Below are 13,597 nucleotides of genomic sequence, written 5' to 3' on the forward strand. Positions count from 1 at the left end.
AACACAATATAGTATAATACAGTAGAGTAGCCTACTGCTCATTTACACAGTATTTCTAGTATGTAAATTCGGTCCACATGGACAAACTACAATACCTAAATGCTCTAGGACAACAAAATAACCTAAACAATACAATACTGCTGTTCTTAGTATTATTCTTAGATGGGCCATTGTGCATAAAGAGTACCTTTGTTTGCACTAGGTAAAGGATCTGGCTACTTCTTCCAACACTTGAATGTCTCATGATTGTGATTCATAACATTGAATATTGCCATTTGAACATGAAGGTCTCTTGAAAAATATAACTTTTTGTTAGATGTAAATGCATGTCAATTGAAATCAGTTAAGAATAAGTACAACAATTAAATCCATTTCACAAATAAACCACATTTAAACTGTCCTTATACTGTGGGAGACGTTTCATATTCACAGAGTTTTACGTACTCATCACTTTGTTCTCAATGACACGTCACACTTGTGTACAGAAAGAAGGCATTGGTGTAAAGAATAGACAGTCCTGCCTTAAGCAAGCAACTGCATATCCTGTATGAATGCATGCCAAGAAAGCTGATAGTCCTCGTGTGTTGTGTAAAGCAGCTGAAGTGCCATTACGGGAATCATTCTGAATAAAGTCTGAAAGTAATACAGGACAAAGAAGCGTGTTTCGGTTGCATTCTAGCTTTCCTTGCTGGAAAACACAGCCCTGTAGTGTCAGTACTCTACCTGTAAGTGGCGGTAGAGCAGTCTGTTGTATTTTCCCCTGCAGAAGAAGAACATGCTGGTTCTTTCTGTCATTAACATCAAACAACTACATTTGAATGTATCAAGATTGTGATTGATGGCATTTGAACATTCATGAGACTTCAAATGTAACTTGTTAATTTGAAATGCAGGTTTGTACATTTGAACTTCAATAAAAAAGCAGTTAAAATAAGCAGAAAAGTACACATTTATTTCACAAACAAGAACACTTGTTTACAGAAAAAGGGGATTGAAGTAAAGAATATGAACTGAAAATAATATTGAACAGTGAAGCTTCTTTTTATTGCATTCTAGCTTTCCTTGCTGGAAAACACAGCCCTGTAGTGTCAGTACTCTACCTCTAGGTGGCGGTAGAGCATTCTGCTGTATTTTCCCCTGCAGAAGAAGAACAGGCTATGGTTGGTACACGGAAGCAGAATTAGTCAAAAGCTCCAACCTGTCAATCTGACTACGCGGATAGAGTCGAGAGCTGAAAGGAGACAGAATAAACACACTAGTTATCGGTTTTTAATCCTTTTCGAGACACGATGCGGACTGCTTTCCTGCTGCTCACAACATGTCTGTGTGTCTGCTTGGTCAGAGGTGAGTTTTGTGTCGTTTTGCTGTGTATTCTTCTTCTTATAGGCTATTCAAATACATTACAGATACCTGGTCCTCCATAATCCCTGATAGCTAATCAAGCTAAGTGTCCATGTTGCTGAATAACAAAGTATCACTTGTTTTAACTCAGAGAAAATTAGCCAATCAACGAACGAGTGTCTGTTAAATAAATTAAAACACAGCTACATGTCTAGCTACTTTATTATTCTGGTACCTTTTGTGTATTTAGCCTCTTTGTGGCAAGTAATGACTGCACACATGCCAAGGGGAATTATTTAATGGGTTTATTTTTCACCAAACACCATACACAAAACAAGATATCATGTTACACAGAAGACAGACACACTGAGACTTGCAATGGCTGTTAAAGTAAGTGATGGCTTGTGTCGTAATGCTTTATTGACCTGTCACCAAGTTCCTATTAATAACTCAGTTTAATTACACACCCAGATAAACAGTACTCTAATCCGGAAACTCCACCTGGCCTCAGTCTTTTTAATGTGATTTAGTTTGGGATGATTTGCATTTATGTTAGGAATATGTAGTGCAATATGAAGCAGAATAATCAAGCTTTTTAAAAATGTCATAAATATTACTATTTGAAAGTGAGATGGTGTCCAAATTAAAACGTCTTTGTGATGTAAAATAATAAGAAACAAATTAACATTTATTTAAATATAAATGTATACTGTACATATTACATTCATATTTAATGTTAATAATATCTTACTTTTCAATGTTGTTAGCTGTAATTTGGCCATCATAGTGTTTTTATTTTTAGATGTTTATACTTCATGTTTGTTTGTTTCCTACTCTTTTTATTTTCCCATTATGTGCAATGCCTTGTTTTAAAATGCTGCTGTGACGGAAACATTTCCAAATTTGGGATCAATAAAGTCAATCTTATCTAACATTGTCTGAAGAATTAACTCATCCATTTTATCCTATAAATAATGATGAGTGTTATTTACATTTATTTCGGTTCATTCTGTACACCAAACTAGTTCTCATCTTTCGTCTTTTAGTACGGGCGGTTTTTTCTTCCACCTCGAGCCCTTTTACTTTGTGCTATTAACATCATATAATCTAATCATCTAATGAAATCTTCTTGGCCTATACAAAAACAAAGGACCTTACCAAAAAGGTGACACAGAACATACTAGTAGTGGAAATGGATACTGGTCTGGATCATTGAACCCTGCGTAAGATCCTCTAAGTCAGGGGTCTCAAACTCAAGGCCCGGGGGCTAAATCCGGCCCGAGACTTCATTTTATGTGGCCCCGCAAGAGCTTGCAAAGAATAGAATACGTTTATTATACGGTTACATGCCACTTTACAGAAGCAGGCTGCCCATAAACTACATGTCCCACAATACATCTCGTTTTGTGACATGCGCACTGAAGAGACTTGCAATTATTTGCTTCTGCTTTCAGACGTAGTTAATTACTAAGTTATTTTCCTATCCGATAATAATCCAATGCAGAGGCAATAATGTAATATAATACATTATTTTATATGTATATTATATATTTATATAGTTACAACCGGCCCTTTGAGTGCAACCTTTATGCGAATGTGGCCCGCGATGAAATTGAGTTTGACACCCCTACTCTAAGTGGTGCCTCAGCAGCGGTTTTATTTGAGTTAGATTTCTGGTTTATTTCTTTATGATTTTGGCCGCTATAACCCCAAAGGGAAACAAAGATCTAAGGCAGTGGAGAAAAGAGCAGATGTATCGAGGTCTAATTGAGGGATAAACAATGGCAGCATTTCTAGCATTTATTAATAGATGGCAATTCAATTTCTGTTATTGTCCCCATCCTGTGTGTTCTTCTGCTTGAATCTCTGATTGTGTTTTGTTTTGTGCTTATTTACAGGCGCACCAATAACCAAGGACAATGCAGTAGCAGGACCCATTTCATTAGAGAAAACTCCAAACGTAGCTGCTTCTACTGTAACTGAAGATAAAGATGGAGGAAAAGGTATTGGCGTCCCAGGATCAAAAACACCAGAAGCAGATGAAAAACCCACAGTAAAGCCAGACGGGGAAAAAGCGTCAGATGTGACCAAACCGTCTAACGAATCCACACAGGCTGACGGGGACTCTGGCAAGAAAGGACAAGACAACAACGAGACGAATACAACAAGTGCGGAAAGCCACGATGATGAAAACAGCAAGAAAGGGACAGATGGGAATAACCAGGACCCTGGAGAAGGGAAGACAACACCCACTGTTAAGCCTGCAACCACAACGACATCCGTGAAAGGAGAACCTGTGAAAGAAGCTGAAGACCTGTTACCCAAGGGAGAAGTAGATAACACCAAGCCAGGAGACGAAGGCAATGAGAATAAATCACAATTAGACGGCGCAAATAAGGAACAAATAGAAGAGGATGTGGAGGAGAGCAGTCATTTCTTTGCCTACCTTGTCTGTACAGCTGTGCTCGTGGCAGGGCTTTACATCACCTACCACAACAAACGGAAGGTACCTGGGTTTAAGCTCGCACATTTTTGAAGCATACTTCCTGTTTCCACTGGCCCAGATTTCAGATGAAAATGTTGTGTGTGTGTGTGTGTCAACCATTTCAGTCTGTGTAACGTAGACAGAAGGGGAATTCTTTGAAACACAGAAGCGGCTTAGCTATATCTTTTGCATTTGTTTCACACTCAGGTCAGGTCTCCATTATATGCAATGGATTAAGTGGGTCACCGTTTAACACGGGGAAATATTTGCTGGTGTTTTTTATTATTTTATTAGACCAACAGCCTTTTATTATTTTGTGACTAAATATGTGGTACATGTGGTCAGCTTGTGACTTGCAGATTCATTTCTGGGCCCAAACAAGCACTACAGCTGAGAGGAACAATCTTAAAGGGATAGTTTGATATTTTAGGAGAAATGCTTGATTTCTTTTGATACAGAGCGATTTCTCCTCTGCGATGCCTCGGTTAATCATATCAAGGTTTGTCTTGTATGTAAAGCTTCAACCATTCAGTGGAAAACTTGCCAATATCTCTTTTCTTCCCCTTAGATCTTTGCCTTTCTTTTGGAAGGAAAGAAATACAGATCTGCTCGTCGACCTAAATCCGGAGACTACCAGAAGCTGGACCAGAGTGTAAGTTGTCAATATGAAGATACACTCAAGTCTCTTTTTCAATTTAAAAAATACCATATCAATGAATTCTCTCCATTTTCTTTCAGATGTAATCTTAAGTCATGATCTGGAAGCCATTGCCTTGAGCTGCTGAAAAAAAACTAGGGGTGTGTGTAAGAAGAGGGTGAATGGATACTGGCGTTATATATTTTCCTGGTTCTCTCTGCGTCGACTCCACCTTTAGATAAATTGACCTTATTTTATTCTATACCAATAGATGCTTATCACGTGACTATGCAGGTGAAACTGTTGCCTTATCGAGGGAATTAGTGAGATGCAGTGAAGGTAAAATAAGCATGCTGTTATTGCACTTGTCGTTATTCCACTTTAAAGGCGATTTTGTCATTTGACCTGGCTAAGGTTCGGACTCAGGATATTTAGGTAGCAGAGGAAATGATTATCTGTTTGGATTCCAGATTTGTATGTACAGTACATTATTGCACTGTGCACTAAATAAGCCATTTGTAAATGACTGTCCGTGTACAATTTATTTGTGGTTAAATGTCTCTGAGAAAATATAACAAGAGTTTTAGTTGAATGTGACCTTTACTTTCCAAGTGAGATGCTTGGACAATAACAATGCTCTCCAACTTGAACTGCCTAACGTTTGACACTTATTCAGTCTGTGCTGGAAGTGGTCCATTTTGGAAAGGCTGTACTTTGCTTTCTTGCTATGAGTTATGTAAGAAGATCAATACCACTCTAAAACATTTCCAGTAAATATGGCAAAAGGGTTAGATTTGCATAGCATACGTACTGGAAACAGAAAAACAGACAGCATGGCTCTGTCAAAAGTAATACAATACCACTTTCACTCTTTTCATCTAACTTTTAGCTAGAAAGTGAATATCTCCCCAAAAGGTTGAACCAGCTCCTAAGATGAAGGAATAACGTGTTGACTGCTGTCAGGGTTGGGTTTGTTAACGCATCTTAATTGATCCGCAATGATAACATGCATAACTTGCATTACTGGAAGCTGCTGTCTGATTCTGTAACTTCCTCTTTTGATGAATATGTCTTACCTGTTACACTCGTTGCTTTGCATGAAACTGTAGTCTGATATGTTGTAACCTTTAAAACGGTTTTCAAAGAGGAACGTTGGACAGGTGATTTATTGCTTTGAGTGTGCTATTGGAATAAACGTGACTGGGGATAGTAGACCACTATTGCATTAGATACAATTGTTCCGTTTGGGTATGTGTGTGTGTGTGTGTTTGTGTCTTGTGCCAAATTGTGCACGAATTTACTGTGATTCAATGTGGGGTTTTTTGTGCCTGTTTCCTAACTTATGACTTTATTTGTACCGGTTGAGGGTTATCATTTATTTAAAAAATGCTATCTGGAAAAAGGAAGATAAATCTAATCTAATTGTTTCTTGGAAGAATCAAAGTCCAAAATATATATTTTTTATTGTTACATTTGCAAAGAAAAACGCAACATCTTTTAATTAATTTGCTCTTTTCACGAGTAAACATTTGTTAGAAAAAACATTGAGTCATCCTAGTCTGGCAGTAAGCATGAAACGGCATGTTTTCAAGATGTTTAATGAACATATTAGCTACATGAATAGGTATTTATTTCAGTTTGTTAGGCCTTGCTGTCCATATGAAAACATCCTGTTGTCAATCAAGTGTTTATTGCAACATTTTCCGTCCAATTAATCGATTGAGATGTGTTTTGATTCGAAAATAAAAGCTTTTTGTACATTCTAGCCTCAATGAATTGGATTCCTTGACTGCTTTTACTGTCACCTGCTTTCGTGATTCAGTGCCTGTCGAATCACGTTCAGCCAGTGCTGAAAAACAATCCGATCCTTTAGTAAAATGTTAAAAAACATACAAAGCATTATTTAAAAAATACAAACACAATAGCACTTATGTATTAATGTCAACTGTAGCTGATCAACATAGGAAATACATATTTATATTACAATTAATACTATAATAGTTTATAATGACACAATTCTTAAGAAGCATTTCACTTAGAGTACTTTCGTTAAATAGTTTATTTCCGGAGTTCCCAACCTGGGAGGACACATCTGGGGTCACAATAAATCTAACTGGTCATCAGACGTTTAACAGGAAAAAGGAAACAAACTATCAAATGTTTGATAGTTTTACCCCAGTGAAATTATCTGGAAAATCTAGTTGAAATCTCTATTTGGTGGAACTTGTAACAACTCAAAAATGTGACAAGGGGCCCAAACTAAATACTGGCCAAACCTGAAAAGCATGGGATGCATGTATTTCATAATATATTAAACCTTTTATGTGGACATACATCTTCATCTAAAATAAGTTACTATAGCTGCTGAATAACTAGTAAAGAGTACAATATTTACCCTTGGAATGTATTGGACTCCATAATAAAAGGAGTACATTGTAAGCCTTTATACAAACAGCAGTTCATTGTATATGCAAAACACGATACGGAATATTATTTCTCATGCATTCCCTCGTTGTTACAATAAAGAGGCTTCATCATCGCAGTGGCATCATGTTCCTGGCCTCCTCTTCATAAATGTCTGGTACCTCTCCCATGGAGGTGCAGATCATCCGGACAGAGGCGCACCCACGGAGCTCCATCTCATAGCGGATGAGCTGTTTCCAGAAGCCGTTGTTGGGCCTCACCACCGGGCGGCAGCTCCTCACCCAGCTGTGGGCCCCCCGCAGAGACTCCCCGCGGTGCTTCATCAGATAGGCCATGCACAGCGAGGCGGAGCGGCTCACCCCGGCGTTGCAGTGCACCAGAGTCCGGCCACCGAGCTCCGCAGTCAGCTGGATCTTATCCGACACATCGTCGAAGTGTTCCCCCAGAGCAGAGGCCGGGGAGTCGGGCAGTGGGATGTGGATGTACTCCACCCCGCGGTGCAGAGGACAGCGGCTCTTCGTCTCCGTCACGTTCACGATGCAGGTGATGTTGCACCGGATCACCTGGGAGGAGTCGTTTGCGGCTCGGCCATTACTGAGGTACAGGTGGTCGGTGACTCGGCACAGGCCGGAGAGACCTGCGAGACCCGACTGATGCATAAAACGAGGGGAATTCAGCACTGTCAGAAAAATGGTTCACGGAATTTTGTAAACAACGTAGCAAGCTGTAGTAACAAGTAACCCGGGGTACGGCAACTCAGGAAGGACAAAACTATGAGAGCGCGTAACCTGTCGCCCTCTGCTGGAGGGGGTGTCACAACGTTGACGGTCTCTTTCAGCTTCTCGACTTTAAAGCTGTCCATCCATCATCTGTTTCTTCGATCTGTTTTAGCCACGGTCACCGGTTTTTGCTTGTTTTATAGAAGAAAAACTCACACACAGTAATCCATTCAGAACTCTTAAACCAAATCAATATGAGGCTATTTATACCTGGATTTTTTACTAGCATTGGGAAGCTACACATGACATATTGCACGTCGGTCTGTCCTGGGAGAAGGATCCCTCCTCGGTTTTTTTCCTTTATTATTTGCCTTGTTTGTTCACCTTGAAACATTGCTATACAAATGTAATTTATTATTAAGGGTTTTCTCCATTTTTACCAATTAACTGTTGGGTTTCTCTGAGAGTTTTTCCTTTTCCGATGTGACAGAGGGTGTTGTATTCATATTAATATTCTGTAATAACTTTAAAGCCCCCTGAGAAAAATGTAAAATGTGTGATATTGGGCTATATAAATAAATGTTGATTGATCATAAAGTGAGCAATGCAACACACTGATGGATCTGTACTTGAAGTGCAATCTGAAACTGTGTGAAGTCGTAAACAGTGACTGCGCTTTCAATGTAACAATCAAAACAAAAGTTCAATATTTAATTTATACATACATTTATTTATTATTAATACAGATATTCAAAACATTTGAAAATAAATACCAAAGTATTTATTGTTTCGTAGAGAAATGCTCTTTTAAATTGCAAAGAAACCTTTTGGAAAGGGCATTTCACGGGAACTGAGTTTGAAGTGCTTTCACTGCTTCTTTGCAAGCAATCGTCCATCAGTTCCTTCATGAAGACCATACAAAACGTTCCCATTAAAGCCATCAGCACTGGGTTTCTCCGCTGCACTCCAGGAAGAGAGAAAGTTTCTCCCTGGGATCACCTTTCACAAAACTACACACATACTATTTAACCTTTAAAGAGTACATCATATTTCCAGGCATAAAAAAATAAACTATAGCTCACCAATCTTTTTGCGCAAACTGATATTTTTTCAATAAAGTAATTTACAGTTTCAAATAAACACCTCTTATGATACTATATTATCTTGTAGCCCCCAACAAGCTGTGCAAACAATGTTAGGATATTGATAAATTAAATGATAAGATCATCGCTTCTCCCACCATGAAACATCCCCCGCAGCATCTTGTCACTCACACACGCCCAGGATATCAAAATGTTTTACAGATACAAACAGTTAACCGCTGAAAATGATTATCTCTGAAGTTTTTTTTGTATGAAGGGATTCTGAGGAGGACGTTCTCCCATAAGAGCGCTTAAGGACGACAGATATGCTTTGCAAAATCAAGCACACAAATGCACACGTACAAACCCAAACCCATAAAGCACAGCGTAAATTTAACATGATGTGCAAATGTACTGATTGTGCGAAACGAGGGTGGAAAACGAGGGTGGGAAAAAAAGGCTTAAAAGGTCTGGTCATCGTTACAGGATTCGGTCCAGTGGCCAAAGACCTCGCAGATGTTGCAGTATGGCCGATCCTCGCCCTTAGCGCCGTGGTAGGCGGTGTGTGGAGGAGAGTCGGGCATCTGCATCTGTGTGGGACAGTCCTCGGTGTCGTGGAGGTCGAAGCAGTCGCAGATGTCACAGAAAAGTCTTGGAGGAAGCTTCTTCTTTGTGGGTTGATTATCGTGGCTGCAAAAAAACAAGTTGAAAATGAGTTACAGAATGAGTTGTATTGCCGCGACATATACGAGTCTGACACATCTTTGGCCATCCGGAGCAATGTCGTTTTTATTTTGGGTTGACCACTCGACCTCACAGCTACACACTTACTCATCATAGTTATCCAGCTCACTTGGATTATTTCCATTCAGAGCAGCAGCAGCCATTGTCTCCAAGTCTGCCTTCTGTTCCTTATTCTTCTTCTGAAGGTCAACGATGACTGAATTCAGGAACTCGATCTGACAAGGGGAAACACAGTATTAGCATCAGTGCTGCTGCTGAATGATCATCTATGATCTATGACAGTATGTATAACACCCTGTGACATTTAAACTTTGATTTATGTGCCAAAATGTTGCCTTCATTCTATTAAAACACTATTTATACAACAGTAACTATGCCCTGCCATATTCCAAAACAATGAATCTTATCTAAGTTATAATAGTGAATTGTGACTGAGTCGTCAGCCGAAGAAGAAACTCAAGCTTGGAATGAGGAAAGTTAGAAAGATACCCGCTTATGAGAAGTGTATCACCAAGTAAGAGTCAACCTTGTCAAACATGTCACTGATGACGATGACCTAATATTTTATTTATAAGAAAAATATATGCTAGAGGGGGTAGGACCAGAAACGGTTTTTTAAGCTTCTTCTTGCCCCTGTTGAACATGACAAGAGACTATTTGAGAATTATTATTGTTTAAAAAAAAAATATTATTATTATTTTTTTGTACTTTGTTATAATTATTCATTTGAGTGAGAAAAAAAGGAAAAAAGAGAATATATATATATATTTATTATTGTTGTATGTTTTTGTTTCTGACATGTTCAATAGATTGGACTAATAATAATAAAAAACCTTTATTTAGTTAAACCTAAAAATAAAAAATAGCATTTGAAATGTCTCTTTTGAGAAAGCTTGACCCTTTAACGCAAAAATAATCAACAGCTGATCCTGGCTCTCGTCCAGCAGTAGATCCACGCATCACTGTGCTGTGATACAGTTGGCAGCGTAGTTTAAGAGGAAGAAAATAGTTCCTCTGTAAAACTGCACACAACAAGGACCCGTGGATTAGTAATGGCTCATGCTTTCTGTTGCATTTTTGTTTTTGTTTAGGGCTTTGAGTTTTCCATTTCATTGGAGCTATCGGATCCTAATCGCTATCTCTCAAACACTCAGCAAAATGTCTAAATGGATGACTAGCTCTCTAGGGGTTTATCCTAATAAATACATTTCTATATACTAGCACTACAGGTGAAAGGGGTGAACTGTCCCTTTAACAGATCTGATTTGCTATGATGGCTGGAGTTGCCTATATAGGAATATTTAAGCAGCGCATTTATTGAACGCTAAAGGTTTGAGTTCATCAAGCTTGAATTATCTTCGTACGACCGTTTGTAGTTTTAACACAGACTAAGATGTGATCCACTGGACGCCACGGTGACAGAGACAGACATGCACAAGTGAAGCTGATGAAAACATGAACAAACCGCTGCCTGATGGTGTTGTAGCATTGCCAACATCAGAGACAGGGCAGAGGAGAGGAATCGGAGTTTAAGAAAGAAAAAGAGAATAAAAAAATGTTGAGATTCAAATTAGGACCAACCTTCTGCCAGACAACACACTCAAGTCATCACTGACACACAAAATACAGTATAACATTTAAGTAAAAGGAGGCAGGAAATGAGAAGTGATCGAGGAGGAGAGAGACAGGCTGTCATCAGTATGCTTTGAATTTCCTTTCACCTCTGTAAAACATTATACTGTAACGAGTAAACAACACACTGTACAATTCAGAGTCTACTGCTACATCAGACGTGGTTTTTGTTAGTAAATGTCTGAGGAAGCAGCACAGTCATTTCACAAACTGCATTCAGTGAGACGGTGTCCATACGACTGCCCCAAAAGTGATGACAAATGTAAATGAGGTTGAATATGTGTCACATTGTTTTTGGGGCCAGGGTAAGGAAGCATCTTCACACTGGATGTATGAATGGCAAAAGGCGTCAGTCCATCCAGACCTAGTGTTAGTATTATCCAGGAGGAGATCAAAAGGACACACACCTCTGCGCTCTGCTTGTCGTCCCTTAGTTGCTCCAAAACTTCATCACCTGGAAGATAGAAGAAAAACACGAGTAGAATATTTCCTTCCATTGGGGTCCCTTCACACAGAACTGACCTCTAAGGCAGGGGTGTCCAAACTTTTTTCACCGAGGGCCACATACAGAAAAATATACCTGGGCCACTCACTAGAGGTGTATCGCCTCATAAGTTCAGTTATAAGTTAGCAAAATCAATCAAATGTTGGTAAATGATGCGTGTGAGTGTTGGCAGCTCATCCCTTCAAACAGAAGCTCAGATCGATAATAAGGAGAAAGAGGAAGCTCGTATTTCAAGCTTGTTTTGTAAATAAGTTATTAGGCTTTTTTCTTATCAACTAAGATATGTTGGAAAATGTTTTCAACTTTAATTGACTGAATTTATTGGAAAGGTGGTCTTATTAACACATGAATACTACTGTTTCATATATTGTTACATTTACGGGGTATATGCAGGAATCCTGAAGTCAAATGTAATTCCTTTTAAGACCTTTTTTAAGACCCTTTCCATACATTTTAAGACCTCATCACCACTTTGAATTTTAACCGGTTGCCTTGGCGACACACTTTACCTCACATTGACTATATACAGTATTGATTGTCCTTCCTCCTTATCTTCCAACCATTTGGACGCAAACTTGCATTTCCCCATAACGATGTTGTTTAACAACCGGCGTAAACGGACCTTCGCGCTATCAAGCAGTGAGCGTGAGATGTCCTGTTCAGATGACGTCAAATCCAACGGGATGCCATAAATAAACGACACAGAATCACACTACACACCTACGCAATGATTACATTCAGGCAGACTGTAGAATACAACCTCTTTGGACCATTTATATACTTATTGAAAACAAGCTACAAAATGTAATACCTTGGGAAATGCTGTTTAATACTTTTTAATAGCCTTCATTTTTGCTAAATTGATTTATCAACTTTTAATACTTTTTAGGACCCCGCGGACCCCCTGATTTATATTTAAGAAGTACTATAAGAAAAGCACAAGTTTCATTTATGGGCCATATCCCATTATACTTTTTTTATTTGCTGACGGGCGATTCAAAATGGGCCGTAGTTTGGACACCCCAGCTCTGAAGTATTAGCAGTGGTGGTGGATTAAACCCCTTCTTACCTGAGGACCTGTTGATGCTTTCAGGACCTGCCGCCCGGTCCTTCTCCAGTCTTTGAACTCGATCCTGTAACTTAGTCTTTTCCCGCTCCAAATCCTCAATCGTCCCCTGGAGAGTCTTAACCGAGGCACTTTCCCCACGCAGTGCACCCAGCTGTGAAGAAAACAATCAACGCTTATTTCAATATTGAAATAATTAAATAGAGCTGCTATGTTTAGTTAAACAGCTGGAGAATAATTGGCAACTATCTTGATAACAGGTCATTCGTTAAAGAAAACGTGATCAATTTAAGAACATAATCATTCAATTAATTGATAATGAAAAATGTTAATTGCAGGGCTTCTATTAAAACATCATTTGAAGATAAAAAAAAGTGATTTGAATTACAACACTAATAAAAGCAAAAGTTCAATTTGAGATCTTATACACAAAACCCATAAGTTCAAGTGTTTTGAACCGGCAAGAAGAAATGCGTAGATAGCTTCCGCATCGGCTACTGTGCCTTTTTCTCACTAAGTCTCCGTTCTTTCTGTGCACACACTCAAATCTGGACTTGCTTGAATACATTTTGTGCAAACTCAAAAGTTACATTAATATTCTGCTAAACCAAAAATGCATGAGATTCTCACCTCGCTCTCCAGGGTTTCCACCTGCTGGTCCTTTTCCAAAATTAAGGCACTGTTTTTATTGATGGACTTTTGGAGGGTAGCCTTCTCCTTCTCATGCTGCTCCTTGGAGGTGCTCTCACTATCAGAGACACAATACCAACATATATCTCAGAGGTGCACTACACAGTCCCTCAAGGCAGAGAAAAACTTGCCCCAACAGATTTTCAACTATAAAGCTCAGTTTTTTGCAACTTTCAGATATTTGAGAAGACATACAGGGAACTAAAACAAACGAAAATTGGCAGTTTGGTTAAAATATTTGGTGAACTTAGGTTGGAGATTCAGAGGACAAC

The 13,597-nt window shown here is 38.9% G+C and overlaps 3 protein-coding genes across 8 annotated transcripts in view; 1 reads left to right on the forward strand and 2 right to left on the reverse strand.

Moving 5' to 3' along the window:
• The first annotated feature begins 1,151 nt into the window (after positions 1 to 1,151).
• tgoln2 (trans-golgi network protein 2) lies at positions 1,152 to 6,228 on the forward strand. The gene is made up of 4 exons (XM_079689100.1): positions 1,152 to 1,344; positions 3,240 to 3,847; positions 4,395 to 4,478; positions 4,565 to 6,228. The coding sequence occupies exons 1-4, from the start codon at positions 1,290 to 1,292 to the stop codon at positions 4,568 to 4,570; spliced, it is 753 nt and encodes a 250-aa protein (XP_079545226.1). The 5' UTR covers positions 1,152 to 1,289; the 3' UTR covers positions 4,571 to 6,228.
• LOC307044067 (dual specificity protein phosphatase 18-like) lies at positions 6,046 to 8,035 on the reverse strand. Its single transcript, XM_079689103.1, has one exon. It carries the CDS (start codon positions 7,544 to 7,546, stop codon positions 6,998 to 7,000), a length of 549 nt encoding a protein of 182 aa, XP_079545229.1. The 5' UTR covers positions 7,547 to 8,035; the 3' UTR covers positions 6,046 to 6,997.
• Positions 8,036 to 8,315: 280 nt separating this feature from the next.
• clip1a (CAP-GLY domain containing linker protein 1a) overlaps positions 8,316 to 13,597 on the reverse strand; it is a 29,580-nt gene continuing 24,298 nt past the window's right edge. For all 6 annotated transcript variants that reach the window (XM_079689095.1, XM_079689094.1, XM_079689097.1 and 3 more), the window contains 5 exons: positions 13,266 to 13,383; positions 12,639 to 12,789; positions 11,472 to 11,518; positions 9,520 to 9,647; positions 8,316 to 9,378 (listed from right to left, as the gene is read on the reverse strand). In XM_079689095.1, the coding sequence (XP_079545221.1) occupies positions 9,150 to 9,378; positions 9,520 to 9,647; positions 11,472 to 11,518; positions 12,639 to 12,789; positions 13,266 to 13,383 (673 nt within the window). In that variant the 3' untranslated portion in view covers positions 8,316 to 9,149. The remainder of the gene's footprint in view (positions 9,379 to 9,519; positions 9,648 to 11,471; positions 11,519 to 12,638; positions 12,790 to 13,265; positions 13,384 to 13,597) is intronic.

The sequence above is a fragment of the Notothenia rossii genome (assembly GCF_949606895.1).
Source record: "Notothenia rossii genome assembly, chromosome: 6".
Lineage (NCBI taxonomy): Eukaryota > Metazoa > Chordata > Actinopteri > Perciformes > Nototheniidae > Notothenia > Notothenia rossii.

Bases quoted from the DNA above. Each gene is read 5' to 3' on its own strand.
- tgoln2 (XM_079689100.1), top strand. From the start codon at position 1,290: ATGCGGACTGCTTTCCTGCTGCTCACAACATGTCTGTGTGTCTGCTTG. The intron at 1,345-3,239 runs GTGAGTTTTGTG...GCTTATTTACAG, and splicing joins GTGTGTCTGCTTGGTCAGAG to GCGCACCAATAACCAAGGAC. The intron at 3,848-4,394 runs GTACCTGGGTTT...TCTTCCCCTTAG, and splicing joins CCTACCACAACAAACGGAAG to ATCTTTGCCTTTCTTTTGGA.
- LOC307044067 (XM_079689103.1), bottom strand. From the start codon at position 7,546: ATGCATCAGTCGGGTCTCGCAGGTCTCTCCGGCCTGTGCCGAGTCACC.